The sequence below is a fragment of the Carcharhinus amblyrhynchos genome, chromosome 5 (genome assembly GCF_965287045.1).
Source record: "Carcharhinus amblyrhynchos chromosome 5, sCarAmb.v2.hapA, whole genome shotgun sequence".
Taxonomy (NCBI): Eukaryota; Metazoa; Chordata; class Chondrichthyes; order Carcharhiniformes; family Carcharhinidae; genus Carcharhinus; species Carcharhinus amblyrhynchos.
The window spans coordinates 121,790,961-121,817,550 of NC_137328.1; the positions used below are offsets into that span (position 1 = coordinate 121,790,961).

Consider the following 26,590-nt stretch of genomic DNA (forward strand, 5'->3'; position numbering starts at 1 on the left):
CCAAGTACCATACATTCTGACAAAATGAAGTTGTACTGATTGATGAAGGCATCGCTTATGAAACAATCAGCGGGCGCCCAGCTTTCTGTCATCACACAATGGTTTTCTGGATTTAGTGGGCACAACAGGGGCTTGGCAGAAACCAAAAGTATTAGTTGGCAAAGAGCCGTGCCCTTGTTTTTCGCATGCCATCCGCCCAGAGCTCAATGCCACTCTACACCTTGCACATTGCTCTATTTGCAAAGGTCTCCCAGTCTAAGTATATCGCCAAATAGTAATACAGGAAGGACAGAGGTTCCATTGACAGTACTGCGCAAAGGATAAGGTTCCATTGATAGTAATGTGGGAAGGATAACGTTCCACTGATAGTAATGTGGGAAGGATAAGGTTCCATTGACAGTAATGTGGGAAGGACAGAGGAGGAGGGATTTCTTTTTGTTTATGGAATGGGGCCAGCAATTACTGCCCATCCCCAAGGGCGTTTAAGAGTCAGCCACGTTGCTGTGGATCTGGAGTCTCGTGTAGGCCAGACTGGGTAAGGACAACAGATTTGCTTCCTCAATGGACAATAGTGGATAGCACAGAGGTCCGGGTTCAATTCCAGCCTTAGGTGATTGTCCTTGTGGAGTTTGCACTTTCTCCCCTTGTCTGCATGGGTTTCCTGTGGGTGCTCCAGTTTCCTCCCACAATCCAAAAGACATGTGGGGTTAGGTGGTTGGCCATGCTAAATTGCTTCTTAGTGCCCCAAGATGGCAGGTTAGGAAGATTAGTGGGGTAAATACAAGGAGTTTCTGGGATAGGGCCTGGGTAAGATACTCTATCAGAGAGTCAGTGCAGATTGATGGGCCAAATAGCTTCCTTCTGCATTGTAAGGATTCTATGACATGAGTGAACCAGATGGGTTTTTACAACAATTAATTTTTTTTATTTAAGTCAAATTTCACCATCCAGTGTGGTGAGATTTGAACCCGAGTCCCAAGATCATTTCTCTGGTCTCTAGATTACCATACCACTGCCTCCTTCTGAAAAGAAATAATGATCCGGCTGATGAAGGCAAGCATATCTTATGCCTTCTTAATCACCTTGTCCACCTGTGATGCCTCTTTTAGGGAATGGGGGTCTGCACGCCCAGATCCCTCTGTATGTTAATGTTCTAAGTGTTCTGCCATTTACAGTATAATTCACACCTAAATTTGATCCTCCAAAATGCATTATCTCGCATTTATCTGGATTAAACTCCACCTGCCACTTCTGTATCAAATCTCCAATCTATCGGTATCCTATTGTATCCTCTGACAATCCCTGGCGCTATCAGCAATTCTACCAAACTTCATGCCATCCACAAACTTACTAATCAGACCTCTCACATTTTCCTCTAGAACATTTATATATGCTACAAAACAACAGAGGTCCCAGCACTGATCCCTGTGGAACACCACTAGTTATAGATCTCCAACCTGAAAAACACCCTTCCTCCACTATTCTCTGCCTTCTATAACCCAAGCCTATTCTGTATCCGTCTAAACAGTTTATCTCATCTCAGCCTCAACTCCACTTACCTGCCTGCTCACCATCATTTTTCAAACCATTACTAGTTAAAAATCTGTCCACCACCTCCTTAAATTTACACAGTGTCTCAACATCCACCACACTCTGGGGTGGTGAATTCCACAGATTCACGACCCTTTGAATGAAGTAGTTTCTTTTCATCACTGGTTTAAATCTGCCACCCCTTATCCTAAAACTATGACCTAGATTGCCCCACACGAGGGATCACCCTCTCCGCGTCTACTTTATCAATCCTCCTTTAAGAAGTATGGAGGTGGAGAGAGGGGGAGGTGGGGAGTTTAGGAAGGACCTGGTCGGTTGAAGGTGGGGCAAGGTAAGGTCATCGCTAACTGTCAGATTCCACAATTCAGAAGGTCAAAGTTCCTTAAGGAACCAACACCATACTCCCCCCCTCCCCCTCCCCCTCCCCCCAGTATCCGCTCACCCCAGCACCATCTCCATCACCAACATCTCCCCCACCACCGCCTCCTTCCCAGCCTTTCCCCATGACTCCCTCCCTCCAACCACTCCCACCCCACATCACTCCATCCCTTCCCCTCCCCCCACCAGTTTCTTTCCATCTACCCTTCCTGTCCTTTCATCATATTAAGCGCCTCAGTGATATCCCCCAGATTTTGGTTCTCCTCAGTTACCTTCGCCAAGGCTGTAACGAGTTCTCATGTCCCACGCACACATGGTCTCCTTGTTGTCGAAGGCCAGTAGCACAGTCTGTCCCAGACAGATGATTGCCAGGATATGGTTAACACCCTCCAGTGATAGGCCGGGCTCCAGGCCACAGATGTCCTCCAGAGTCACACTGCTCCTCTCCTTGTGACCTTTGCTCTTCTCAGACTTGTCTTTGAACACCAGCATCAGCAAGCAGTCTGAAAGCAACAGAACAGAACAATGGCAATGGAAGCTTTGGTGTGGACTCCCCCATTGCGACCACACACACACACACACCAAATCCTCACCAGAAACTCTTTCATTTATACAGCTACCTTTTGTGATGTCCCAAAATGCTTTACAGCCAATGAAATACTTCTGAAGTGTTGGGATGGCAGCAATATAGGAAACAGCTCATTTGTGCAGAGAAAGCTCCCATAAAGAGCAAAATGATTGCAAATTGATAGAATCATAGAATCCCTACAGTGCAGAAGGAGACCATTCGGCCCATCAAATCTGCAGCGACCACAATCCCACCCAGACCCTATCCCCATAACCCCATACATTTACCCTCACTAGTCCCCCAACAGTAAGGGGCAATTTAGCATTGACCAATCCACCTAACCCGTACATCTTTGGAGTGTGAGAGGAAACCAGAGCACCCGGTACAAACTCCACACAGGCAGTGACCCATGCCGCAAATCGAACCCAGGTCCTGGTGCTGTGAGGCAGCAGTGCTAACCACTGCACTGACCCTCCTCTGTGCTGACACCCCGCCCCACCGTGCTAACCAACCCCTCTCCTGCCCCCTGCTCCCCCCCCTCCCCCCAGCCCCTTGCATTCCTGGGCTGCACTCAGAACCTAGATGAGCCTCTTGTGGCCCCTGGGTCACATGTCGCCCACTACTGCCCTAGGCTGTGGGTTCAAATCCCACCACAGAGATTTGAGAGCCACAGTCTAGGCTGACCATCCCGGTGTAATAACGAGGGAATGATGAACTCTTCGGGATGAGACATTAAAAGTGAGGCCCCATTGGCCCCCACACCAACCCTTCTACTCTGCTCACCCCCAAAACTGGGCAGGCATTAAAGAGCTTGGAGGCACTTGTGGGGAAGTGATGGCTAAGTAGTATTACCGCTAGACTATTAAACCAGAAACTCAGCTAATGTTCTGGGGACTGGGTTCGAATCCTGCCATGGCAGATTGTGGAATTTGAATTCAATAAAAAATATCTGGAATTAAGAATATACTGATGACCATGAAACCATTTCAATTGTCAGAAAATCCCATCTGGCTCACTCCTTTAGGGAAGGAAATCTGCCGTCAGGTCTGACCTACATGTGACTCCAGAGCCACAGCAATGTTGATGACTCTCAACTCCTCTCAGACAACTAGGGATGGGCAGTAAATGCTGCCCAGCCAATGACGCTCACGTCCCACGAACGATTAAAAAAAACTATCCTGAAGGAGAGCTCATGGGAGTTCATCCTGGTGTCCCAGAAAATATTCATCCCTCAACCTCCCCACATCCCTAAGAAACATCCGCACGCCAGCAAAACACCGCCCTTTCTAGAAATAAAAACACAGCAGCGTCTGAGCAGGGAGAAACGGAGTTAGTGCTTCAGGTCGACGATCTGTCATCCTAACTGATATTGCCTAGCCTACTGAAACCTTCCAGCACTTTCTGCACAGATTAACCACTCATTCCCACATTGCAAGGAGATGGGATGATAGGTTATTGTGGGTAGGCAGGATGCAGAATTGAGGATACTGTCAGAACAGCCATGATCACATAGAAACACAGAAACTAGAAGCAGGAATAGGCCATTCGGCCCTTCGAGCCTGCTCCACCATTCACTTTGATCTTGGCTGATCATCAAATTCAATATCCTGAACCCCCAACTTCCTCCCATCTCTTGTTCCTTTTAGCCCCAAGAGCAATATCTAATTTCTTCTTGAAATCACACAGCGTTTTGGTGTCAACTACATTCTGTGGTAGTGAATTCCACCCATTCACCACCCCCAGGGCGAAGAAATTTCTCCTCACCTCAGTTCTAAAAGGTTTACCACTTATCCTTATTTTAAATGGCGGAGCAGGCTCGAGGGGCTGAATGGCCTCCTCCTGCTTGTGTGTGAATTGCTGGGATCTTGCTGTGCACAAACGGCCTACGCTGTTTTCTGCAGTCGGTGAATAGTTTGTTGACCGTGCAGCATTTTGGAAGGTGCTAAGGTGGTGCAAGTGGCAAGGTAGATGCAAGTCCTTTTCCTTTTGGTCAAACTTAACGATGCTAAAATGAGCAAGCTAGTCCCAGCCAGAGCACAACGAACCTTGCCAGCTAAACAACATTCCCCAGGCCTGCCAGACTCTTCATTCCTTACCCCGACCACTCTCCAGAGGACGTGATCATAGCGTCAGACAGAACACACCCAGCAAGAAGGATTTTAGCCTCTCTTATCCCTCAGACGGATTTATTTGTTCAGAGCCAGACCAGGGAGCAGGTGAAATCAAGTGGCAGAGTAAATGAATCTTGTGAATGGATTAGGGATCTTTGAAGGTCCAGGTTTCGCAGCTGTCTGTACCGACAGCTGTCCAATTCACTCGCCAACTGAGGGGAAGGTACAACTGCTCTCAAGTAGCCAGGCAACCAAGTGAGCGGGAGGGTCCGATTGATCTCAGGGTGGTGGAGGGGAGAGGCAGGTTGTAGAATGGGGAGGGTGAATAGGCAGAGAACTTTCCCGATGCAGGGAAGCTGGCAGAATGCACTGCCTGACCGTGTGGTGGAGGCAGATTCAGCCCTGACTTTCCAACAAGAATTGGATCATTGTCTGAGGAGAAAAGATTTTCAGGGCTGTGGAGGAAAAGACAGGGGTGTGGGGTGGTGGTGGGGGGGTGGGAGGTGGGGGGGTTGGTGTTGGGGATTGGTGAATTACTCCAGAGTAGCACAGACATGATGGATGGGATTATCCAGCCATGCTTGCCCCGAAACCGGAAAATCCCGAGGTCAACAGACTTTTCCATGGTATACCCATTCCAATTCCTGTGGTGGGAGGAACTGGGACATTCCCCACAATGGGTTGGACTGCCTCCTTTTTTTGTATATTCATCCATGGGACATCGCTGGCTGGCCAGCATTTATTGCCCATTCATAGTTGCCCTTGAGAAGGTGGTGATGAGCTGCCTTTTTGAATCACTGCAGTCCATGAGGTGTAAGTACACCCACAGTGCTGTTAGGAAGGGTTCTGTGTTATAATTGTAACTAAAATTCTATAATCGAAAAATTAATAAAGGAGCACGTGGTAGGTCATAGAGTCATAGAGGTTTACAGCATGGAAACAGGCCATTCGGCCCAACTTATCCATGCCGCTTTTTTTTTAGGCCCCTAAGCTAGTCCCAATTGCCCGCATTTGGCCAATATCCCTCTATACCCATTGTACCCATACAACTGTCTAAATGCTTTTTAAAAGACAATATTGTACCCGCCTCTACTACTACCTCTGGCAACTTGTTCCAGACACTCACCACCCTCTGTGTGAAAAAATTGCCCCTCTGGACCCTTTTGTATCTCTCCCCTCTCACCTTAAACCTATGCCCTCTAGTTTTAGACTCCCTTACCTTTGGGAAAAGATATTGACTATCTCCCTTGTCTCTGCCCCTCATTATTTTATAGACCTCTATAAGATCACCCCTCAGCCTTCTACGCTCCAAGAAAAAAAGTCCCAATCTATCCAGCTTCTCCTTATAACTCAATCCATCAAGTCTCGGTAGCATCCGAGTGAATCTTTTCTGCACTCTTTCTAGTTTAATAATATCCTTTCTATAATAGGGTGACCAGAATTGCACACAGTATTCCAAGTGTGGCCTTACCAATGTCTGTATAACTTCAACAAGACATTCCAACTCCTGTATTCAATGTTCTGACCAATGAAACCAAGCATGCTGAATGCCTTCTTCACCACTCTGTCCACTTGTGACTCCACTTTCAAGGAGCTATGAACATGTACCCCTAGATCTCTTTGTTCTGTAACTCTCCCCAACACCCCACCATTAACTGAGTAAGTCCTGCCCTGGTTCAATGCATCACCTCGCATTTGTCTAAATTAAATTCCATCTGCCATTCATCAGCCCATTGGCCCAATTGATCAAGATCAAGGTGTGTGGGGAGAGTGCACAGACTAACATTATGAGATTGGTGAGGATGTGTGTCTGTGTTTGCACTGGTGAGAAATCCCATGATTGGAAGCAGATGACTACAATTACAATATATTGAAAGCCCTGCATATTACGTGCGTAAGCTATAAGTGATGTATTTCCTCTCAGTGGTACACCTCTTCCCCCATCACACCTCGATATCGCACAATGGGACTATAGTTAGCACTGCTACCTTACAGCGCCAGGGACACGGGTTCAATTCTCAGCTTCAGCCACTGTCTATGCAGAATTTGCACATTCTCCCCATGTCAGCGTGGGCTTCCTCTGGATGCTCTAGTTTCCTCCCACAGTCTGCAAAATGTACTGGTTAGATGCATTGGCTATGCTAAATTCTCTCCAGTGTACCTGAACAGGCACCTGCAACTAGGGGATTTTCACAGTAACTTCAATAGTTTTAACGTAAGCCTACTTGTGACACCAATAAATAAACTTTAAACTTAAAATACTAAGGGATAACACATCACAATTCACATGTCCCACCGCATAGAAGTACTTTGTGGGAGTATATGTCAAAATGTAGCCTTTAAAATTCTGGAACAGATATTGTTACAGAAACCAAAGTCAAACTAAGCTGTTTCTATAGTATTTTTGACACAGACCATTCAGCCCAGCTGAACCATGCCAGTCTTTATAGCCCTCAGGAACCTTCTCTTATTCTCTCTACATCTTGCCCCACCAGAATACCCTGCTGTTGCTTTCTCTCACACATAGCGAGCAAAATTCCCATTCAATCAATCAGTGCTTTTCATCCTCACGTGGTACAGTTCCAAATTTGAACACACACTCCAGCTTAAAATATATTTTAAAAATAACGCTGCTCAAAATTTGGGAAATAGAAAAGTTTTGACGAAAGTAAAACTGCGGATTGAGCCAACTGTACAGAGATGTGAGGGAAAAATTCTGAGTCAGGGTATGCACCACAAGCATGAGTTACTCGCACATATCAGCCAGCTGGCTGTGTATGTGTGTGTGTGAGACTATGTCCGTGAGTTAGTGTTCTTTTAAATTTTATTTATTAGTGTCACATGTAGGCTTAGATTAACACTGCAATGAAGTTACTGTGAAAATCCCTTAGTCACCACATTCCAGCGCTTGTTCGGGAACACTGAGGGAGAATTTAGCATGGTCAATGCATCTAACCAGCACATCTTTTGGACTGTGAGAGGAACCGGAGCACTCAGAGGAAACTCACAAAGACACGGGGAGAACATGCAAACGCCACACAGACAGTGACCCAAGCCGAGAATCGAACACAGGTCCCTGGTGCTGTGAGGCAGCAGTGCTAATCACTGTGCCACCCTGTCTGTACTTCTGGGAGTGTGTGAGGGATAAATTAAAAACACAGTTCCTTAAAGGGACACTGTATCAAAGTAAGCAGACTCGCAAAGAAAGCTTAAAACATCAAAACAAAATGTGATTAAACAGATTGTGTGTATGTGTATCTCCAAGTGTATGTCCGAGTGTGTGTCTGATGTGTGTGATGTGCGTGTGTGTGAGTGTGTGTGCATGTGTCTGTGTGTGTGTGTGCAGTGTGTGTGTCCGTGTGTATGTATGTATGTGTGTATGTGAGTTTGTGTCTGTATGTACATGTGTCTATGTGTGTGTGTTGTGTGTGCGTGCACGTGTCTGTGTGTGTCTGTCTGTCTGTGTCTGTGTATGTACATATGTGTGTATGTGAGTTTGTCTGTGTGTGTCTATGTGTCTGTGTGTGCTCAGTGCTATTGCAATTAAAGTTGAGATGTTTCAGCTCATTTTAGAAGCCCACCCCTCTCTCGCTTTACTGCACACTAACACAGCGGGGGGGTGGGGTTAGTGAAACTTGACAAAGTGTTATAACGCAGGTCAAAGGGAACAAAACGAGATGCCACAAACTGCATGTCACGCACTGTTCAAAATAGGACATTGGAGACGTAATGGTTAGCAGTCGCGCTGAGTGAGCAGTGACTGCTCTGTTAGTTTCTCAGTATCCAGTCTGTCCCCCTAATAAAGCCCAGGCAGTCAGATATAGACAAGTGAGTAAAGTTCAGACATGCTGTACCTGCTACAGGAGAAGGCTTCCGAAGCACCAGCCACCTACTTTTCCACTGGACGGGGTGCGCGGTGTATGGGAAAGAAAGAACACACCGGTTAACAAACTGATCCAGTCACTCATACGCTTAGATCCCCACGCATTGCTCCCCACCCTGATATTCTGTCCCCTCTCCCCGGCACGATCCACAAACCTTTTTTCCGTCTCTCAATTTTACTTGCCCTTCCGCTACGGCCGAATCCGTCATCTTGGGTCATGGTTCTAAACAGCTGCAGACTTTCAGGGTCACTTTCAAAATAACTTGGTGAGCTGTACGATCCCAGCGCCTGAGCACAGACAGCAGCGAGTGCTCACTGACGCCTCTCTACCACCCCCACCCTCACTGCCACCCCCTCCCCACCTCCACTCTCCTACTGCACCGCCCACCAAGCCCATGTGTGAAACAGAACTCTCTCCTTAAAGGGGAAGGCCTTTCTCCGCAGTGCAAAGCAATCTCCCTCTTTATCAACCTGCCAAACAGCAACTTGTCTGCTTTAACCTGGTTGTGGGGTAACGCAGCAGAATGTGAAACAAAAACAGAAAATGTTTTTGTGGAGGGCTCTTGCAGGCTGCAAAGAGACATCGATAGGATGCAGAGCTGGGCCAAAAAGTGGCAGATGGAGTTTAACCCTGATAAGTGCGAGGTGATTCATCTTGGTAGGACAAACTTGAATGCAGATTGCAGGGTCAACGGCCGGGTTCTAAGGAATGTGGGAGAACAGAGAGATCTTGGGTTTCATATCCACAGATCACTGAAGGTTGCCACTCCCATGGATAAAGCCGTGAAGAAGGCTTATAGTGTGTTAGTGTTTATTAACAGGGGGTTTGAGTTTAAGAGCCGTGGGGTTATGCTACAAATATACCAGACAGTGGTGAGACGACATTTGAAATATTGTGTGCAGTTCTGGTCACCTCACTATAAGAAGGATGTGGAAGCTTTGGAGAGAGTGCAGAGGAGATTTACCAGGCTGCTGCCTGGTTTGGAGGGTAGGTCTTATGAGGAAAGGTTGAGGGAGCTGGGACTTTTCCCTTTGGAGCAGAGGAGGATGAGAGGCGACTTAATAGAGGTTTATAAGATGATAAGGGGGATAGATAGAGTGGACATGCAGAGATTATTTCCTCGGGTGGATGTAGCTGTTACTAGGGGGCATAACTATAAGGTTCATGGTGGGAGATATAGGAGCGATGTCTGAGGCAGGTTCTTCACTCAGAGAGTGGTTGGGGTGTGGAATGGACTACCTGGTGTGATAGTGGAGTCGGACACTTTCAGAACTTTCAAGTGGTTATTGGATAGGCACATGGAACACACCAGGATTATAGGGAGTAGGGTAGCTTGATCTTGGGATTGGACGTAGCTCAGCACAACATCGAGGGCGAAGGGCCTACACTGTGCTGTAATGTTCTATGTTCTAAAATGCTAGAAAATTTCAGCAGCTCTGACAGCATCTGTGGAGACAGAGCAGAGCCAACGTTTCAAGTCTGGATGTCCCTTCGTCAGACCCTTTGTCAGCTTTGACAAAGGGCCATCCAGACTCAAAAGGAACAAATTTACTATCGCGTTGCACCCGTTTACAGGCACGACACAGTGGTAAAGTCGGGTGTAAAGGACTTAGTGTGATTAGCGCTGGTTTTTGCAACTGGTGCCACATTACGAGCAGCGCATTTCCAGCGCTGTCAGCCTCGTGCTGGAAATGGGCGGGAGGCAGATTAATATATGGAAATTTATTATAATGCTGTTTTCCATCTGCTTAGTGAGCCCGGTGCTCAATTGTCCAGGCCCATCCGAAGCAGTGACAGAGAAGGTCGGGGCCGGAGATAAGGCAGTCTATTGAGCACCTGGCCACATCTTCTTGGGGAGAGGTAGTTAGAGAACTATTGGGTTGCCATTGGTGCTGCTGTCCCCTGCCATCCCTTTATACAACTTCTGCCTACCCGCGCCCCCCCCCCCCCCAACAAAACCTACAGCCCAATTGGGGGACCAATTGCTCAGGGGCAGCTTCAGAATCTGTGGCCATTGCTGGGAGTCCAGCTGAAAGAAGAGGCTGCCATGGAAAGACACCCCCGCCCCCAGCTAGGAAGGTGAGGTTTGGGTGGGGAGGGACAGGGGGCATGCCTGAATGGTTATGCCAATGATTGGAAACTACAGCATTGGTAAGGGTAGGTGGTGTTATTGCCATGGGAGGGCTCCCTTCTCTTTGATTGGAATTTGATTTGATTTGATTGATTATTGTCACATGTATTATCATACAGTGAAAAATATTATTTTTGCACGCTATACAGACAAAATATATGGTTCATAGAGAAGAAAAGGAGTGCACAATGTGGTGTTACAGTCATAGCTAGGGTGTAGAGAAAGATCAACTTAATGCAAGGTAAGTCCATTCAAAAGTCAGATGGCAGCAGAGAAGAAGCTGTTTTTGAGTTGGTTGGTACGTGACCTCAGACTTTTGTATCTTTTTCCTGATGGAAGAAGATGGAAGAGAGAATGTCCGGGGTGCATTGGGTCCTTGATTATTCTGACTGCTTTGCTAAGGCAGCGGGAAGTGTAGACAGAGTCAATGGATGGGAGACTGGTTTGAGTGATGGACTGGGTTTCATTCATGACCCTTTGTATTTTCTTGCAGTCTTGGGCAGAGCAGGAGCCCATACCAAGCTGTGATACAATCAGAAAGAATGCTTTCTATGGTGCATCAGTAGAGGTTGGTGAGAGTTGTAGCAGACATGCCAAATTTTTTTAGTTTTCTGAGAAAGTAGAGGCGTTGGTGGTTTTTCTTAACTGTAGTGTCGGCATGGGGGAACCAGGACAGGTTTGTTGGTGATCTGGGCACCAAAAAACTTGAAGCTCTTGACCATTTCTACTTTGTCCCCATTGATGTGGACAGGGACATTTCTCCACAATGCTTCCTGAAGTTGATGACAATCTCTTTCATTTTGTTGACAGTGAGAGAGAGATTATTGTTGCCACACCAGTTCACCAGAGTCTCTATCTCATTCCCGGACTCTGTCTTGTCATTGTTTGAGATCTGACCCAGGACAGTAGTGTCATCAGCAGACTTGAAAGTTGAGTTGCACGGGAACTTGGCCACACAGTCAGAGGATCAAGGAACCTGTGGATCAAAGAGTGCCTGAAAAGGAGGCTGCCAGTGGTATAGGGGCAGTGTGCCCATGCAGCACAGCGGCCCACACACCACTGGTAAAATGCCAGTGAAGGCAGAAAGAGGACATTAACTTAACTGGCTCAATTGGCCTCTGAGCAGAAGGATTGGCTCCACTGCCAAAACGCCAGGGCAGCGAGGTGATGAAGTGTCTTCCACCCCCGTGGCTCCCACTGCCACTTTACCAGCCCCCCCCAGCCTGTCTCCAACGGGCTGGCAAAATCCAGTCCAATTAACCAAAGGGTTTCTGTTGGATCAGAGCATGCTTCAGCACAGAGAGGTCACTGACAAACCCTGTGTGTTGGTAAAAAAGGAAACAAGATGGCTTTATCTCAATCCGGTCACACTGACAGCATCTGAAAGTGATGATGAGATGGGTTTTGAAGCAGATCTCGCCAAGGCAACTTGTCTTTCTAACCAAACTGAGCCCAAACTCCGGCATAATTCTGACCTCAATGGAAAATAAAAATCTGGGGTGAGGTGCAAGTGTGGCTCCCAGGGTGATCCCTCTCCCCACCTCCTCTATCCCCTCAACCCTCCCGCACACTCCACCCCACACAGCCTGCCCACCTCCCACAGACCCCGCACCCCTCTCCCACACCCCACACCACCACCCTGTACCGACAATGCCCCGCACCCCCTCAGCCCCTACAACCCCCACTCCCTACAGCCCCTCACCCCTCGCATCCTCCACAACCCTGCATCCCTTCACATCACCTGTACCCCCCCCCCACATCCCTGCACTCCCCACTACTCCCTCATCCCTCTGCTACCCCCCCCACCCTCCCCTGCAGCCACCCCACTCCCCACACACCCCACCCCTCCTGCATCCCCCAAATCCCCTGCACCTCGCCACACACTCCTGTGCCCCCCACCACCCTCCCACTGCCCCCACACCTCTCCCCCACTCCCCACAGCAACCCCCCCACCCCGCCCCCCCACCCCGCCCCCCCCACCCCGCCATACGCCTGGTTCTGTCACGGAGGTAGACAGCACCTATTCAATTTAGAGTGTGTGTGTGGATTGAAATTGGATGTCAGTCACCTCGATACTAACAAGAGCTGTGAGGATTCCCTCTTTGTGCTCCCCCTTGTATTCCTTGATCCTGCCATGCCTCTGGTACATATCCATTAACTAGTCCCTGAATATTTCAGTGGATGTGCCTATGGCCAGGTGGACCTCTCTCGCTCCCATCTTGAGGCCACTTACATTGCTCAACAGTTACCACCTCCCCGCATCTCCTGTTATGTGTCTGAGAGCAACTTTCCCAATGCACACCCGACCCCCAAACCCTCCCACCAAGTACAGCCTTTGCCCTGCAGCCCTTCTCCTGCCTAAGGCCTTTGCTCCCACTTCCCTAGTACAGGTCTCACCCTGCAGCCCATTAAAAGCTATCTCTGCCTTACCCCGGGCCTGGTGGGTAAAGATTTGCCTGCGACATTCCCCTGAAAGTGAAAGGCTGCTACCTGTGAAGGCTGGCTCCGATTCCCACCCGTTTAGTGGTTAAAAAAAAGGACGGCATGGACAAGGTGGGCCGAAGGGCCTGTTTCCATGCTGTAAACCTCTGTGATTCTATGAGTGCTGCACAACACAAGATCGGCAAACTAACCTTGGATTGACAAGGGAAGTGCAGGCCACCAGGTACCACATTGTAAAACACATTGTTCTGGTTACACACCAATGTGCCCCGACTATCCAGCTTGGGTGGGAGTGATTCCAGTGAGGAGTCCATATAATGAGATGCCAATGTATTAAAGTAATGGTCCTGATGTCCCACGGTAGGAAATACAGGCTGCCATTGACAGAGTGCACACTCACAACCTGATTCTATAATGACAAAGAGAATTGTCCATCTTGTGACACTTACTGCTCCACCAGCCATGAACAGAACTGTCCCTATACCACTGTCCCAGCCATTGTTGTTTTTGATTTGCTTTATTATTACATGTTTCAACATATTATTGTTTCTTGTGCGCTATACAGACAAAGCATACCATTCATTGAGAAGGAGAGAGTGCAGAATATAGTGTTACAGTCATAGCTAGGGTGCAGAGAAAGATCAGCTTAATATAAGGTAAGTCCTTGTCATTGTGCTTATACTTTGGTGCTCATGCCTATAACTACTTCTGCTTTCAGTAGTTTTTAAGCAATTGGAAGAGTAGCTTGGGTGTGATGTGACATTAGTCATTGAACTGGACAATTTCCACAGCTCCAACTCTGGGATTGCCTTGTATGCATCAGTGCTGGATTTGCGCAATTTTTTGACAATCCATTTGACAATTTTCACTGCTTCGTCAGCCTTTCCATTTGAGGGGGGAGATGATGTGTACTGCTGAATTTCTCAACCACTGAGGGGTGGCACAGTGGTTAGCACTGCTGCCTCGTAGCACCAGGGCCGAGTTCAATTCCCGGCTTGGGTCACTATCTGTGTGAAGTTTGCACCTTCTCCTCGTCCCTGTGTAGGTTTCCTCCAGATGCAGGTTAGGTGGATTGGCCATGCTAAATTCTCCCTCAGTGTACCCAAACATGCACCAGAGTTTGGCAGCTAGGGAGTTTTCACAGTAACTTCATTTCAGTGTTAATATAAGCCTGCTTATGACTAATAAATAAACTTCAAAATATTTATACCTGAAATTCACCTGAATTCTTCACTCATGAACTGAGGGCTATTGTCACTTATCACAATGTCAGGGACACCATAATGACTGAAGATGCTTTCAGGCATTCTACAACTCACTGGTAGACATTGATGTCAGCTGACCGATAGTCTGAATAGTAGCCAATGGTGACAAGATAGTCAGTTGACTAGCAGTTCAGAAATACTACAAATTGCTGCACTGACTTCACATCTGTTGGTTACTATATTTCTGCAGCAGCAAAGATGCCCAAGACGTTGATCACAGTGGACAGCGTACTTGTTGCAGATTGTCCACTTGATGCACGTGGGGGTTTGCATTTTTTGCACGTGCGCGATGTGCACTTTCAAACATGAGGGGATTATGAAACCTAAAAATTGGAATAATGGTTAAGGAATCAGATCCAATAGCAAAATATAAAACACAGAAATCACTAATGTTCATTTAGATAGCACACTGAACGTAGCAAATTACCCCAAATGCTTCACACCCGTGTAATTAGACAAAAATGAACACCAAACCAAGTAGCAGTATCGGGAGCACTGCTTGACTTAACAGGATTTATCCAAGAGTGATATTAAGAGTTTTAAAATTGACCTAAGTCTATTCAGCTCCCAGGTGGAGGGAGGAACAAGAGAGAGAAGGAAAATATTGAAGTAGGAGTCCAGCCATGATCTCACTGAATGGCGGAGTGTGATTCACTTATACCATTTAGTTTTTAAAGTATATGTATTAGTGTTACAAGCCAGCTTACATTAACACAGCAATGAAGTTACTGTGAAAATCCCCTAGTTGCCACACTCCGGCACCTGTTTGGGTACACTGAGGGAGAATTTAGCATGGTCAATGTACCTAACCAGCACGTCTTTCAGACTGTGGGAGGAAACCGGAGCACCGGAGGAAACACACACAGACATGGGGAGAACATGTAAACTCTACACAGACAATGACCCGTGGCCAGAATCAAACCTAGGTCCCTGACGCTGTGTGGCAGCAGTGCTAACCACTGTGCCATCATGCCGCCCAGTCAAACATCTCTTTATTGCCAACAGCAATATTTTTATAATAAGTAAATGAAAGCTTTAAAAGAACATTGGAAGGGAAAAAACACGTAATTTATAATTTGAACAACCTTGGAGATTAATTCTTTAATTCCTGAAGACTCCAGACCAAAACAGCTTCACAAAACTCAAATGTTCATCAATCTACTGGTCTGAATAATTAAGTAAAAAGTCTGACAACACCAGGTTTTAGTCCAACCTATTTATTTGATAATATACTCACTAGCTTTCGGGGTTACCCCCTTCGTCAGGTGAATGGAGAGTTCCATTGAATGAGAACTCTCCATTCACCTGACGAAGGGGGTAACCCCGAAAGCTAGTGAGTATATTATCAAATAAATAGGTTGGACTAAAACCTGGTGTTGTCAGACTTTTTACTGTGTTTACGCCAGTCCAACGCCGGCATACCCACATCCTGAATAATTAACACAGAATTGTGGGAGTTCTTCCAAAGTCATCGTTTCCACACACAAAACAGACAGAAGTGTTGAGATGCATCAGTAAGATGTCTTTTTATCCTTTCCTGCCACCTTTCGGCCTGCGTTTGATATTCTTGTAGATCCAGTCCACATATTTGGTGACCCTTGTGTAAACTCCAGGCTTGTTCATCTTTCCACACCCTTCCCCCCAGCTAACGATTCCATACAGGTAGGCGGTGTCATCTTTGTAACACACCAGCGGACCTCCAGAATCTCCCTGCATAGACCAGCCACAGAGACAGAGAGTTAAGGGATTTTTATAAATGTTAAGAATATGTAACATGGTCAAAATTCTGCCCTAAGTGTCAACACAGGTGGCTTCCCTGCCACCTTTTCCCACCGTATTTTTGGACGCTTGGTCAGAAAGAATCCCGTGGGCAGGTCACGCGATGTCACGCTGGCAACTGGCCTCACCAAAAACAACATTGACTTTCAGGAAATCGGGGTGCCCTTAATAAAGATAAGGAATAGGACCCTTCATAGACACAGGGAACATCTACCCCCTCACTATCCCCCTCTCCCTCCGTGTAATGCTCCTTCTCCCAGGGAATGCCCCCCCAGAGGGACAAGGGATGCCCCTCCTCACGCAGATGCCCCCCCACCACCCCACCCCAGGGAATTCCACTCCCACACATATCTCCCATTGGCAGCCCAACTTCCCTGGCACTGCTCTGTGTCAGTGCCCGGGCAGTGCCAGGGTACTGGCGGTTGTTGCAAACCTTGCCAGCATGACGTTACATCGGCGAGGGAGGGGATAGCGGGTAGAAATGCTCTAATGTGGGGTGATAATAGATCAGAGATGCTTGCGAATAATATTACAATGTATGCTAATGGAGGTCCGTGGTGAGAACCCAATTGTATCGGCAGTGGAAGCGGGTGCTGGAGGGAGAGCACAAGACAGTAAGAATGGGAAATCCCAAGGGCATAAAAGTTGCTTTAGAACTCCCATTGGTTTCTCCGCCCCTGCCATCATTCCCACCCATGGAGGCTGGAAATCCAACCCCCCCCTCCCCCCCCAATAGTGGTTTCGAGAGTAGCCTAGTACTTCATGTCATTAGTGTGTGCTTAAACTGGACCAGATGCTGGGCAACACGACAGCTCAGTAACTATCACTGATTGCTGTGCAGACACATGGATTTGGGCCGGTGTCTGTGGGAGTTTGTGCATTCTCCCCGTGCTTGCGTGGGTTTTCTCCGGGTGCTCCGGTTTCCTCCCACACCCCAAAGATGTGCTATTAGGCTGACTGGAGGTAATAAATTGTCTCTAAATTAGTCTTCCCTCAATGTGGAATGCCATAAGCAGAGACAAGGGTCATGGGTGGAGGGGGGACTCGTAATGTTAAGATGGCGGTGCGGGCTCGTTGGGCCGAAGGGCCTGTTTCCGGGGCTGTTTTGTTCTTTGTTCTTTGTCTTTCGGAGCACAGGCAATGGGAAATCTGAGGAAAATAATGACTTGTATAGATGCAGAATTTTTCACAACTTCTCAAAATTCTTTATAGCCGATGAAGTTTTTTTTTTAAAGTGCAGTCACTGACATGGGCACAGCCAACCTGTGCACAGCAAGATCCCACAAATAGCAATGCAACTAATTTTGCTGATACACTAAGATTGGTGGCATAGTGGACAGTGAAGAAAGTTATCTCCAACTGCAATGGGATCTTGATCAATTGGGCCAGTGGAATGATGAATGGCAGGTGGAGTTTAATTTAGATAAATGTGAGGTGATGCATTTTGGTAGATTGAACCAGGCCACAACATACTTAGTTAATGGTAGGGCATTAAGGAGCGTTACAGAACAAAGTGATCAAGGGGTACATGTTCATAACTCCTTGAAAGTGGAGTCACAGGTGGACAGAGTGGTGAAGAAGGCATTCGCCATGCTCGGTTTCATCAGTCAGAACATTGAATACAGGAGTTGGGACGTCTTGTTGAAGTTGTACAAGGCATCGGTAAGGCCACACTTGGAATACTGTGTGCAATTCTGGTCACCCTATTATAGAAAGGATATTATTAAATTAGAAAGATTGCAGAAAAGATTTACTAGGATGCTACCGGGACTTGATGGATTGAGTTATAAGGAGAGGCTGGATAGACTGGGACTTTTTTCTCTGGAGCGTAGGGGGCTGAGGGGTGATCTTATAGAGGTCTATAAAATAATGAGGGGCACTGATCAGCTGGATAGTCAACATCTTTTCCCAAAGATAGGGGAGTCTAAAACTAAAGGGTATAATTTTAAGGTGAGGGGGAGAGATACAAAAGTATCTAGAGGGGCAAATATTTTCACACAGAGGGTGGTGAGGTAGTAGTAGAGGCAGGTACAATTTTATCTTTTAAAAAGTATTTAGGTAGTTACATGGATACGATGCGTAAAGAGGGATATGGGCCAAATGTGGGCAACTGGGATTAGCTTAGGGGTTTTAAAAAAGGGTGCATGGACAAGTTGGGCTGTAGGGCCTGTTTCCATGATGTAATCCTCTATGACTCAATGACTCAAAGTTATTGGCTAATCAATGTTGACCAGAACACCAGAGAGAACTGCCTCACGCTTCGTTGAAATAATGGCTTTGGGACCTTTTAGATTGAATGGACAATAGTGTCACTCCCCCTCAGTCATGCATTGAACTTAGTTTCAACACAATGAAAAGTAATGTTAATTCATCAGTCACAAGTAGTCATACATTAACACTATAATGAAGTGACTGTGAAAATCCCCTGGTTGCCACTCGGCGCGTGTTTGGGTACACTGAGGGAGAATTTAACACGGCCAATCCACCTAACCAGCGGGTCTTTGGAGTGCGGGAGGAAACTGTAGCACCCGGAGGAAATTCATGCAGACGCGGGGAGAACATGTAGACTCCACGCAGACTGTGACACAAGCCGGGAATCAAACCTGGGTCCTTGGCACAGTGAGGCAACATTGCTAATCACTGTACCACCATGCCATCCATTCATTGTGATCTCGATTATGGGCATCAACTCACAATCTATTGACTCTGACATGAGAGTGTTAACTACTGATCTGAGGCTGATGTCCTGCTTACTAAGGGATTGGATGCATGTTATTAAAAGGATATTATTAAACTAGAAAGAGTGCAGAAAACATTTACTAGGATGCTGCCGGGACTTGATGGATTGAGTTATAAGGAGAGGCTGGATAGACTGGGACTTTTTCTCTGGAGTGTGCAAGACTTAGGAGTGATCTTATAGAGGTCTATAAAATAATGAGTGGCTTAGATCAGCTAGATAGTCAATATCTTTTCCCAAATATAGGAGAATCTAATACTTGAGAGTATAGATTTAAGGTGAGGGGGAGAGATACAAAAGGGTCCAGAGGGGCAATTTTTTTACACAGAGCGTGGTGAGTGTCTGGAACAAGCTGCCAGAGGTAGTAGTAGAGGTGGGTACAACTTTGTCTTTTAAAAAGCATTTAGACAATTACATGAGTAAGATGGGTATAGAGCGATATGGGCCAAATGCAGGCAATTGGGACTAGCTTAGCGGTTAAAAAAAAAGCCAACATGGACAAGTTGGGCCGAAGGGCCTATTTCTATCCTGTAAACCTCTATGACCCTATAACCCTATGATCTTAGTGAAAATTGTGACACTGCGTGACCTGATTTGACCCATGCATAATATCAGGTGACAGCCCTTCTTAGATCATAGATCATGCAATCCCTACAGTGCAGAAGGAGGCCATTCGGCCCACCAAGTCTGCTCAACAACAATCCTACCCAGGCTCTATCACCAAAATCCTATACATTTATCCTAGATAGTGCCCCTGATACAAAGGGTCAATTTAGCATAGCCAATGCACCTCATTCGCATATCTTTTGACTATGTGAGGAAACTAAAGTACCAGGGGAAACCCATGCAGACACGGGGAGAATGTGCAAACTCCACACAGACAGTGACCCGATCCCAGAATCAAAGCCGGGTCCCTGGCACTGTGAGTTAACAGTGCTAACCACTGTGCCACTGTGCTGTCCTAACTGTGCCACCATGCCACCCAAAATTCCCCCTAAATGTCACCCCAAGTTCTTGTCGACAGGATTGAATCAAAGTGTAGCACCGTCAATGAGGTCATTTCTGAAGTGGAGTTGCGATAATGTTTGTTTTTTTGTGCTTGGTGAGAAAGCTCAGGTGGAAGGCACAGTGAGTACCTGGCAGGAATCAATAGGCTTTATGAGGTCTCCAGCGCAGAGCATATCTGATGTCACCTCGCTGCCATAGAGCATGCTGCTGCTGCACAATATCTGCGATATGATGGGGACAGAGGCTTCCTGCAAAGTTCTCGAATGTTCACTCGCATCTGGAAAAGGAATAAAGCAAAAGAGAAAGCAGAATTAGAGAATAAAAGAAAAGTACAGCACAGGCAGAGGCAATTCAAAGATCAAAGAAAATTACAGCACAGGGACAGGCCCTTTGGCCCTCCAAGCCTGCACCAACCATGCTGCCCAACAGCACTAAAACCCCCTACCCTTCCAGAGGCTATAATCCCTCCATTCGCATTCCCATCCTATTCATGTATTTGTCAAGGTGCCCCTTAAAAGCCACTACCATATCCACTTCCACTACCTCCTCCAGTAGCAAGTTCCAGGCGCCCATCACCATCCATGTAAAAAACTTGCCTCGTACATCTCCTTTAAACCTTGCCCCTCGCACCTTAAACCTGTGGCCCCCAGTAATTCATTCTTCCACCCTGGAGGGGAGGTCCTATGAGGAGAGACTGAGGGATTTGAGGTTGTTTTCGTTAGAAAGAAGGCGGCTAAGAGGGGACCTTATTGAAACATATAAGATGATTAGAGGTTTAGATAGGGTGGATAGTGATAGCCTTTTTCCTCGGATGGAGAAAGCTAGCATGAGGGGGCATAGCTTTAAATTAAGGGGTGGTAGTTATAGGACGGATGTCAGAGGTAGGTTCTTTACCCAGAGGGTGGTGAGGGATTGGAATGCCCTGCCTGCTGCAGTTGTAAATGCGTCTAGTTTGGGGGCGTCTAAGAGATCCGTGGATAGGTTTATGGATGGAAAGGGATTGGTTTAGGTTAGAGGGTCATTGCTTTTTAATTGGTCGGCGCAACATTGTGGGCCGAAGGGCCTGTTCTGCGCTGTAATGTTCTATGTTCTATGACTATCCACTCTGTCCATGCTCCTCATAATCTTGTAGACTACTATCAGGTCACCCCCTCAACCTTCGTCATTCCAGTGAGAACAAACCAAATTTCTCCAACCTCTCCTCATAGCTAAAGCCCTCCATACTAGGCAACATCCTGACAATTCAGCCCAAAGTGCCTGTGCTGGCCCTTGGTGTTACCATTGTGTTGTATCCCATCATCTCCCATCCTTTGTCTGTTACTCAAACACCTGTCCAGCTCCCTTTTAATATATTTTTTAAATTAGTTTATGGGATGTGGATGTTACTGGCAAGGCCAGCATTTATTGCCCATTCTAATTGCCCTTGAGGAGGTGGTGGTGAGCTGCCTTCTTGAACCATTGCAGTCTCTGAGGTGTAGATACACCTACAGTGCTGTCAGGGAGGGAGTTCCAGGGTTTTGACCCAGTGACAGTGAAGGAACAGTGATCTATTTCCACATTAGGATGGTGAGTGGCTTGGAGGGGAATCTCCAGATGGTGGTGTTCCCAGGTATCTGCTGCCCTTCTCCTTCTAGATAATAGCAGTCATGGATTTGGAAGGTACTGCCTAAGGAACCTTGCTGAGTTCTTGTAGTGCATTTTAGTGAGTGTTTGTGGATGGGGTGTCAATCAAGCAGACTGTTTTGTCTTGGATGCTGTCAAGCTTCTTGAGTGTTGCTGGAGCTGCACTCATCTAGGTAAATGGGGAGTATTCCATCACACTCCTGACTTGCGCTTTGTAGATGGTGGTCAGGCTTTGGGAAGTCAGGAGGTAACTATTCACCACAGGATTACAATCCTTTGATCTACTTTCGTAGCCACAATACTTAAGTATCTGGTCCAATTCAGCTTCTGGTCAATGGTAACCCCAAGAATGTTGATGGTGAGCTTTCAGCTATGGTAGTGCCAATGAATGTTAGTGGGAGATGGTCACTGCCTGGCACTTGTGTGGTCCAAATGTTACTTACCACTTGTCAGCCCAAATCTGGATATTGTCCAAGTCTTGTTGCATTTGGACAAGGGATGCCTCAGTATCTGTGGAGTCACAAATGGTGCTGAATTTGTCAATATTATTAATGGAATCTGTTCCCACCACCTTTTCAAATCAAGCGTTCCAAATCCCTAAAGCCCCCTAAGTGGGATATTGGTGCTCAGCTTCTGTGTAGATCTTTTGCAAACGTTGTTAAATCTGTGATCTCTAGTTAGTGATAAACTCACCCAGGGCAATGCTTTTTCTCTATCTATGTTATCCAAACGTCTCACCAACTTGAAAAACCTCCATTCCATTCCGAGGAGCCAACATCTCCTTATAACTTATCCCCGGAAATGTTCTTGCAAACCTCTGAACATTTTTATAAAAGTAAGCATGAAAAATAATCCAGCATGGCATCCAGATCATTGGATTTCTCCAACATCTTGATCAGTTGGACTAATGGGCTAACAAATGGCAGATGGAGTTTAATTTAGATAAATGCGAGATGATGCATTTTGGTAGATCGAATCAGGGCAGGACTTACTCAGTTAATGGTAGGGCAATGGGTCGAGTTACAGCACAAAGAGATCTACGGGTACAGGTTCATTGCTCATGAAAAATTGAGTCACTGGTGGACAGAGTGGTGTAGAAGGCATTCAGCATGTTCGGCTTCATTGATCAGAACATAACACAGGAATTGGGACATCTTGTTGAAGTTGTACAAGGTATTGGTAAAGCCTTGGAGTACTTGTGCAATTCTGGTCACTCTATTATAGAAAGGACATTATTAAACTAGGAACAGCACAGAAAAGATTTACGAGGATGCTACAGGAACTTGATGGTTTAAGTTATAAGGAGAGGCTGGATAGACTGGGACTTTTTTCCCTGGAACATAGGGGGCTGAGGGGTGATCTTATAGAGGTCTATAAAATAATGAGAGGCATTGGTCAGCTAGATAGTCAATAACTTTTCCCAATGGTAGGGGAGTCTAAAACTAGAGGTGAGAAGGTGAGTTTAAGGTGAGAAGGAAGAGGTATCAAAGGATCCAGAGGGACATTTTTTTCACACAGAGGGTGGTGAGTGTCTGGAACAAGCTGCCAGAGGTAGTAGAAGCAGCAGGCACAATTTTGTCTTTTAAAAAACATTAGGTAGTTACATGGGTAAGATGGATATAGAGGGATATGGGCCAAGTGTGGGCAATTGGCACTCGCTTAGTCATTTAAAAAAGGGCAGCATGGACAAGTAGGGCCGAAGGGCCTGTTTTCCATGCTGTAAACCTCTATGACTCTGAGTCTATGACTTTAACATGAAAAAAAATCCATTACTTTATGTTCAAAACTTTAATCTTATTGCTATTTTTTCATCAATTTTCCGCTGAACAAAAAGAATGACTGCTGCAAGTCATAAAAATACAGGGATAATCCTTTGTTCCACGGGACTTCTGAGAACAAAAGAGTTCCTGTCTCAGCCTGTGAAATCTCACACCTCATTAGGTAGCCCCCTTATAATCAACAAAAGCAACAGAAGTGCAGACAAATTGTCTTCCCAATCTGAACTATCACAAAGGAAAGAGATCGAAGCTGATTGTACTGGAGTGGATGTTAATAGCCACCTCATCTGTCCCTTAAGGAGGAACAATGGAATTCTGGCCAGAAACACAGAAGCTGATTGTTGAGCTGCAATTAGCCATTAATGGTCCATATCACATGACATAACCACTGGCCTTTTGGACAATTTTCACCTCACACCATTAGCCTCAAAGGCAGTCTGCTGTTTAACATCCAGCTGGTGAACCACCAACAAACAGCTCTCCAGACAGAACAATCGCCTGTTTTTCAAGCCTGCTCCTGTTGGAAGATTTCCTACCTGCAGGACCAACCCAGTGTCTGTGTACCTACTTCATCTTGTGGCATCAGCACCAACTGTGAAACAAGTTCTGCAACTCCAGTCCTCAGCCAGCAGAAAACACAATCTTGCAAATCCTTCCAACGCACACCAAAGACAGGGGGTAAGACCGGGCAAGGTTCCTGGTCAGCAATGTGATGGAAAGGACTTTGGAACCTCTACCATCACTATCCATAGCTCCAGACTACAACATGTGTGTAACTGTAACGTGCCACCGTCACCATACTATTCCCCACACTTCTCAGTTTGCTGAGGAATATGGAAACGAGGACTGTAATGTTTCTTACTTTCATGTGTGTGTCCCCATCCAGAGATTTGGCACTCAGTATTAGCTGGGAAGAAGTCAGTGGCCGCCGGTAAACAGAGCGTTTGAACAAATCGAGTCTTGATCGCACAGTGCTTCTTTTTCTTCTTCAACTGCAGAAGGACTAGGAGGTCAAAAGAGGTTCATTCACGACACGTAAAAAAACGCACACGTATCTGGCCTTTCAAATGAAACTTTGCAGTCGTACAAAGCTCAAAGGGAAGGTAAAATCAGCAGTGTTACCTATGTCGTGCTTTGTTTCGTCGTATACATTGTACTCATCATGTACAATGTACTTCTTGATTTCAAATACCTGCGTATTCTTGTCGGTTTTATTAAAATAATGCTGGCCCAACACAACTCTGATAGATGAACTCAGTGGACTTAAAAGAAAAGAGAATACATGTTAGAATTCACTGTGGGGACACAGCGATGAGAAACAAACCATTTTTTAACAAACCTACAAGAATCTACGGTGGCACAGAGGTTAACACTGCTGCCACACAGCTCCAGGGACCCAGGTTCAATTCCCAGCTGTCTGTGTGGACTTTGTACATTCTCCCTATATCTGGGTGGGGTTTCCTCCGGGTGCTCCAGTTTCCTCCCACAATCTCAAAAATGTGAGGGTGAAGTTGATTTGCCATGCTAAATGGTTCCCTAGTGTTAGGGGGACCAGAAGGGTTATGGGAATAGGGCCTGGGTGGGATTGTGGTCGGTATGGACTCAATGGGCCAAATGGCCTCCTTCTGTACTATAGGATTCTGTGGAAAGTCCTGGGCCAACAGGACACCTTGCCATATCTTCCATCCCTAGTACAATTAATGATGTATCTGCAGGTTTGACAGTCTTTCATGGTAGGATGGGTTTGATGGCATGGCCCAATATCCAGGTGCCATACTGGTAAGGCAGCCAACATGACCAACCCACCATTGAAGAAAGAATTTGGACCTTCCAAAGAATGAAGAAGGATCTCAAGGAACACTCTGAGGCTGGAAGATGGAGCTCCTCAAGGACACTGGAATTGGAATACCACATGATAGATGTTTCAACCCCGCCCCCATAATCTCACCCACTGCTGTGGTGTTCCAGGATCCAGCATCATTGGTGACCTCCTTCACAAACTCCAGAGGCAGCCCCAGGCTTTCCTTAGCTAAATCCCAGCTTATGCTGGGTTGGCCCAGATGTGTCTAGATCAACATGTATTTCCACTGGTATCATGGAGAGTTGGGTGTGGAAGGAAGATTCTGGCCCTTATCTGCATAGTAAATCTCACAACACCAGGTTAAAGTCCAACAGGTTTATTTGGTAGCAAAAGCTACTAGCTTTCAGAGCACTGCCCCTTCGTCTGGATCTAGAACTCCCACTCACCTAACAAAGGGGCAGCACTCCAAAAGCTAGTGGCTTTTGCTACCAAATAAACCTGTTGGACTTTAACGTAGTGTTGTGAGACTTAATACTGTGTTTACCCCAGTCCAACGCCAGCGTCTCCACATCATGACTTTATCTGCATCACATTAGAATCATGGAATTCTACAGTGCAGAAGGAGGCCATTCAGCCCATCAAGTCTGCACCAACCACAATCCTATCCAGGGCCTATCCCCATAACCCCATACATTTACCCTAGCTAGCCCCCCTGACACTAAGGGGTAATTTAGCATGGCCAATCCACCTAACTCGCACATCTTTGGACGGTGGGAGGAAACCGGAGCACCCGGAGGAAACCCATGCAGACATGGGGAGAATGTGTAAACTCCACACAGACAGTGATTCAAACCCAGAATCGAATCCGGGTCCCTGGCACTGTGAGGCAGCATTGTTCACCACTGTGCCACCGTGCTGTAATTAGCAGGATGCAAATCAGTCTCATGCCGGCCTCTAGTGGGATTCCTTATCCGCGCTGGCGGACAGCATTGAAAGATTTCTGGAGATGTAGGAATTTGGAGTTGGCAGAGATCCATGTTCTGTTGCTGATTGGATGTTCCTGCCGGATAAGGGACACTGCAGTTTGATGGGAGGGTGACTGGAGGGATTAGGGACTGGAGTTGGCTCTCAGCCTCTCCAGCCACTGGGCTGATTGGGCATCGCCACTTGCCTATCCCTGATACCCTGACTCAACACCAATCTGTCAACTCAGTGAAAGGATTCATAACTTGTCTTGACAACTTCAGGAATTGGTTGCCCCGTTTCTTTTAAATTATTTTATAGGATGTGGGGGTCATTGGCAAAGCCCATATTGCCCATCCCTAATTACCCTTGACTGAGTGGCTTGCTAAGGCCATTTCAGGGGAGAGTTAAGGTTAAACCACGTTGCTGTGGGTATGCAGGCACATGGATGCCAGATTGGGTAAGGACAGCAGATTTGCTTCCCTAAAGGGACATTGGTGAACCAGATGAGTTTTGTTTTATGACAATTAGATAGCACAGTGGTTAGCACTGCTGCCTCCCAGTGCCCAGG

At 46.6% G+C, this 26,590-nt stretch overlaps 2 protein-coding genes across 5 annotated transcripts in view; both read right to left on the bottom strand.

Annotated features, from left to right (window-relative positions):
• dok7b (docking protein 7b) overlaps nucleotides 1-8,790 on the bottom strand; it is a 73,710-nt gene extending 64,920 nt beyond the window's left edge. For both annotated transcript variants that reach the window (XM_080189761.1, XM_080189760.1), the window contains exons 1-3: nucleotides 8,647-8,790; nucleotides 8,463-8,508; nucleotides 2,202-2,432 (exon numbers count right to left, since the gene is read on the bottom strand). In XM_080189761.1, coding sequence (XP_080045887.1) covers nucleotides 2,202-2,432; nucleotides 8,463-8,508; nucleotides 8,647-8,700 — 331 coding nt within the window. In that variant the 5' untranslated portion in view covers nucleotides 8,701-8,790. The remainder of the gene's footprint in view (nucleotides 1-2,201; nucleotides 2,433-8,462; nucleotides 8,509-8,646) is intronic.
• A 6,975-nt stretch (nucleotides 8,791-15,765) lies between these two features.
• hgfac (HGF activator) overlaps nucleotides 15,766-26,590 on the bottom strand; it is a 70,537-nt gene continuing 59,712 nt past the window's right edge. For 2 of the 3 annotated variants that reach the window (XM_080189493.1, XM_080189494.1), the window contains 4 exons: nucleotides 24,378-24,517; nucleotides 24,118-24,258; nucleotides 19,983-20,131; nucleotides 15,766-16,040 (listed from right to left, as the gene is read on the bottom strand). In XM_080189493.1, the coding sequence (XP_080045619.1) occupies nucleotides 15,858-16,040; nucleotides 19,983-20,131; nucleotides 24,118-24,258; nucleotides 24,378-24,517 (613 nt within the window). In that variant the 3' untranslated portion in view covers nucleotides 15,766-15,857. Of the gene's footprint in view, nucleotides 16,041-19,982; nucleotides 20,132-24,117; nucleotides 24,259-24,377; nucleotides 24,518-26,590 lie in introns of those variants that run through there. The other variant, XR_013886696.1, reaches the window with a different exon arrangement.